The sequence below is a fragment of the Helianthus annuus genome, chromosome 7 (genome assembly GCF_002127325.2).
Source record: "Helianthus annuus cultivar XRQ/B chromosome 7, HanXRQr2.0-SUNRISE, whole genome shotgun sequence".
NCBI classification, from domain to species: Eukaryota; Viridiplantae; Streptophyta; class Magnoliopsida; order Asterales; family Asteraceae; genus Helianthus; species Helianthus annuus.
Window position 1 is genome coordinate 94,462,733 of NC_035439.2, and position 4,971 is coordinate 94,467,703.

At 47.4% G+C, this 4,971-nt stretch overlaps 1 protein-coding gene across 1 annotated transcript; it reads right to left on the reverse strand.

The window, feature by feature from the left end:
- Positions 1 to 2,079: 2,079 nt before the first annotated feature.
- LOC118480212 (myosin-6-like) lies at positions 2,080 to 4,613 on the reverse strand. Its single transcript, XM_035974939.1, has 3 exons — positions 2,929 to 4,613; positions 2,553 to 2,855; positions 2,080 to 2,481 (listed from the first exon to the last, which is right to left on the reverse strand). The coding sequence occupies exons 1-3, from the start codon at positions 3,259 to 3,261 to the stop codon at positions 2,080 to 2,082; spliced, it is 1,038 nt and encodes a 345-aa protein (XP_035830832.1). The 5' UTR covers positions 3,262 to 4,613.
- Between the last annotated feature and the right edge of the window lie 358 nt (positions 4,614 to 4,971).

Consider the following 4,971-nt stretch of genomic DNA (forward strand, 5'->3'; position numbering starts at 1 on the left):
CATTCTTGGCAGGCTTGCGCCTCATCATAAAAATGGGAGCTCAAAATCTACAAGCACATGTCGATTCGCTTTTGATCGCCAGTCAAATCAATGGAATTTGTGATGCAAGGGGCAAAGTTATGGCCCTGTATATGGATCAGGCGAAAGAATTACTCCAACGATTCATGTCATACAAGGTAGTTCACATCAATCGCTCCGAAAACAAACCAGCAGATACCTTGAGCAAGCTTGCTTCAACCTCTTTTCAACATCTCGCCAAAGATGTAAGGATTGAAGTACTCAGAAACTCGTCAGTTCTGCTACGTCAAGTGAATATGATCAAGATAGGGCACTCATCTTGGATGACCCCTATAATCAAGTATTTGCAAGAAGAAATACTCCCTGAAAGCAAAGCAGTGGCAAGGAAGATTCAGAACAAGGCCTTGCATTATGAGATGAACGGCGGTATCCTTCTTAGGACAACTGTTGCGCTGTGTGGACCCGTAAGATGCGAACTACTTGATCAGGGAGATTCATGAAGGAATCTGCGGCATCCATGCAGGCCCACGCATGGTTGTGGCGAAGATTATGAATGCTGGATACTATTGGCCAGGGATGCATGTCGACGCTCTAAAGGAGTTGCGCAAGTGTGACTCATGTCAAAGACATTCACCAAAAACCCTGCGCCCGAAGAATGATCTCATCCCTGTGTCCACTGATTGGCCTTTCCAATAGTGGGGAATTGATATGGTGGGACCTTCCCCTGATGCTCCAGGAGCCGTGAAATTCATAATCGTTGCCGTAGATTATTTCACCACATGGGTGGAGGCCAAAGCACTCGCATCAACAACCGCAATGATGGTGCGCAAGTTCATCCGGGAACACATCATTTGCAGGTTTGGCCTCCCACTCAAAATTGTAATTAACAACGGCACCAACTTTGCTTCTGAAGACTTCCAAGAGTGGATGAAAGAAATGAACATCGAACACACTTTCTCGTCTGTTGCGCACCCTCAAGGCAACGGACAAGTCGAAAGTGTAAACAAAAGCATTGTTGAAGGGATAAAAGCCCGTCTAGGCACTAAGAGAAGAGGCTGGGTCGATGAGCTCCCAAGCATCATGTGGGCTCACCGAACCATGCCGAAAACAAGCACTGGCGAAACCCCCTTCAGCCTAGTTTATGGCTCGGAGACGGTTATCCCAGCTGAAATCGGCCTGCCCTTGCCGCGCTTGACAGCAATCAGCACTATCGATAACGAGGCAGAGCGTCATCTTGACTTGGATTTGCTAGAGGAGAGGCGCGAGAATGCGCGAATTAAAGAAGCCAAGTACAAGACACAACTAGAAAGGTACTACAATGCGAGAGTGCGCATTTGTACTTTTACTCCAGGAGAATATGTCTTCAGAGACAATGAAGCTTCAAACGCTGAACGCCCAGGAAAGCTAGCACCTAAATGGGAAGGCATATACTTAATACACGAGGTGCTAGGGAAAGGGGCTTACAAGTTGCGCACCCTGGACGGATACATCATTCCGCGAATATGGAACGTGCAACAACTGCGCAAGTGCTACATGTAACTACTATTGGCCTTGCACCCTTACTCTCTTATGATTGGCCATGCGCCTTTTTATTTCCCTACGTTGGCTAAACGCCCTACTTATACGCAATGTATGTTGGCCTAAGCGACTGTTTTCTTAATCAATGGAAGCATATGCCTTATGTTTTCTTTTATCATGATGACTTCTACGTTACAAATGCATGTTAAACTTTTGATTAGCACGAAAACACTTTAGTAAATTACGAGCTCTTGAGTTACGCCTCCAAGGTCCTCCGCGAACACAGCGCGAGACCGGGCAGTTACACTCGCACAAGAGCCACACTTACATTTATTCGCGCTAACTTAAGCAAAGTTTCTAACAACAGTGCAATAATTGTAACTAGACAAAGGGAAAACAAACATAAAAATTATAATAAACAAGCGCGACCGCGAAATGATTACAAAACATCACTACTTGAAAACAAGGTAAGCGCAACCGCGCAACCAGATACATTTAACATCCAAAAATAAAATTACAAGGCACAAAGCCTACTAACCCTATCTACTCATGGCCATCACCATCACCATCACCACCATCACCATCGCCACCATCGCCATCACCATTATTGCCCGACGGTTCCTCCTCATCAGATACTTCAACAGCTTCTGGCGGATCAAGAATGGCTTTTAAACGATGACACCAATCGTCATGCTCTAAATCCTTTGCAACCAAATCCATCACGGGTAGCGATAGATGGTCATATGCATTTTCAGCGCGAGCCAACTCGGCAACAGCTTCATTAGTCACCGAACAATGAATAGTGTCAAACTCCTGCCCAAATACCTCTTCAACATGCTGCGCACATTCCAGATAGCCTCCACGGTGACCAACCGCGCGAGAAGCATCTATAAGAGCAGCAACAACTCCATCTAATTCTCCAGCATTTAGAATGGAGTTGGCCATCTACAACAAAAAAGAAATAAATGAGAAGCCGGGTTTAGTAAATAAAACCCAAGTTAAAAAGAGAACAATACCAGCACTAATCCCCTGCCACGCATCCATTCCGCCTCCGAGGCCAGCGTGTCAACAATGCGCTGGACCTCAGCATAGTTATTTTGCGCCACATTAAGCGTAGATGAACTTATGGCGCGCGCCTCCTCGGCCTTTTGCCTGGCCTCCTCAGCAGAAGCAGCCTTCGACTTTTCAGCTTCAAGATCGATCTCCAAGGACTCACTTTTGTCAACCTGCTCTCGCAGGCGACGCTTCAACTCTGCAATTTCAACGTCCTTAGCAGCCAGATCTTTATCCTTGCTGGATACTTGCGCTTTAAGCTCAGCCTGCAAAGGATGAAAGACTTAGATAATTCTACAAGCAACAAACATGAACAAAAAAGGATAACGCTTTACGCACCTCAGCTTGCTCCTTAGCAGCTTGCGCATCTTCGACCTTCCCGGTCAGCTCAGTAACATTACCCTCAAGCTCAGTAATTTTGGCACGAGCCGCATACATGCGATCGTTGTCTTTGGCGCAAATCTTCTTCCAGTCAGCACGCTCCTTAGCTAAGAGATCTTCAGCAGCGCGAAGTTTGCCTTTAAGGCCTTCACGGCCCCACTCCTCCAATTTCCTATCGGATTCAAACTTTGCCTTCTCCTCATCAAAGGCAGGTTTCGACTTTTCCAAGTCTTTGACATGCTTTAACAACCGCTCGCGATACTTCTCCCATTCCTCCTTCTCCCTAACCATGGTTCGCCACTCGCGAACAATTTGATGGTTAGCAGCACGGGTGTTGGCCTCACCAACAACATAAGCGTGATACAACCTATTGTGGGTTCGCTCTCTTTGTCGGTTAACCTCGTACACTGCCCCGGAAAAAAGAAAACTACAAACAATCTATTGAAAAAAAAACAGGAGGAAGGGAGTTCAGAAACCAATCGCGACAAGGAGCGAACTCCAGGAAAGTGTCTTTTTGTTTCAAACCCCATGGCGGTTGGTGCGGAGCATCACCACGAGCCTCCTCTGTATAGGACTTGTAATAAATATCTCTCAAGGTATCCCTGGGACCTATAGGAGAGTGTGGCATCGCACTTTGTCCTCCCGCGCCAGCCTGGCCAGCAGCAAAACCAGCACTCGCGCCTCCTGCAGCAGCAGATTTGTCTTTTTGAGCCCCAGAGCCCGATCCCCCAGCGGTAGAAGTTATTTTAACAAGGGGGATCATGCTGCGCAGATTGCACCAGTTTCTCAATCTCTGGTTCTTTCCTTTTCTCATGATGGGGCTGGTTAAGCCCCGTGATGTGAACAACCTCCGGACCTTGCGCCTTATCACTAGCAGTTGCAGCAGTGGTCCCGGTATCCTTCGGATCAGCTCCGACAGGCTCTTCAACAATCTTTTCCTTGGTCTTCTCCTTCTCTTTCCCTTCCTCGGCAGGTTTCTTCTCCTTGAAGGGTTTGATAGTAACCTTGTGCCTTTTCTGCGCCGGCTCCGAGGGTTCTGTGATGACGACACCCTTCTTTTCAGGGGCTTTCTTTTTAGCCTCTGCAAAAACGAACTTTTAAAATGGACAAAACAGCAAAGAAAGCAAGGTAATAAACATACTAACCGGGGGAAAATCTATACAGAGAGCGCAAGTTGCTCTGCTTCCCGATCAAGGGAACCCCTCCGACCTTCGAGGCAATAGACACACCAGCTGTGGTCTCGGTTCTACTTCTTTTCCGGCTTACCAACTTGGCAGCAGGTTCCTCTTCCTCTTCTTCATCCTTTTCATCATGCGCGATAGAAGACGGAGTAGCTCCAGCATCGGGGTTACGAGAGCCCGCGCTCCCTGAGCTTCTTGAGCCAGCAGCTCCGATCTTCTTCTCGCCTACGCGCGACAAACCTTCAAGTGAGTCACTGATAATGACATAATCTTCCAAGTTACTCTGACGAAAGCGTAGGATACCTTTATCAGCAACACCAGGCGCTGTGCGGCTGCTCCCACCTTTCTTGCTGGTCACGTCAGCATCGATGGTGATCACCTTCTTCTTCTTGGTCTTCTTCTTCTTCTCTTCTGGGTCAATGCCCTAGTCGCGCAGCACACCTGCAAAGATGGTAGACCAGGAACTTAACTCTCCATTGGAAGATCCGACAGACTCTTCACTGAAAAGATAGACAATCTCTTTCCTAGCAGAAGTCAAAGCGCGCAGAGGACGAGGGTTAGGTATATGTGCACCTTCGGTTGCAGTAGGTGGATCGGTGAAGGCATCAGCAACTAGATACATAAAATGACCCTTAATCTGGTCATACCAGTATTGCTCCCCTGCTCTAAGCGGGCGCACTCCCATGGACCCACCGAAGGCGGGGAAGGCAACTTGATACAGAAGCGCCTCTACACGCGAAATTTCATAGATAAGCACAGAATACAAAACAAGAAATCAAGGATATTGGGGAAGTAACTAACCTTTATCGTCAAACTTCAA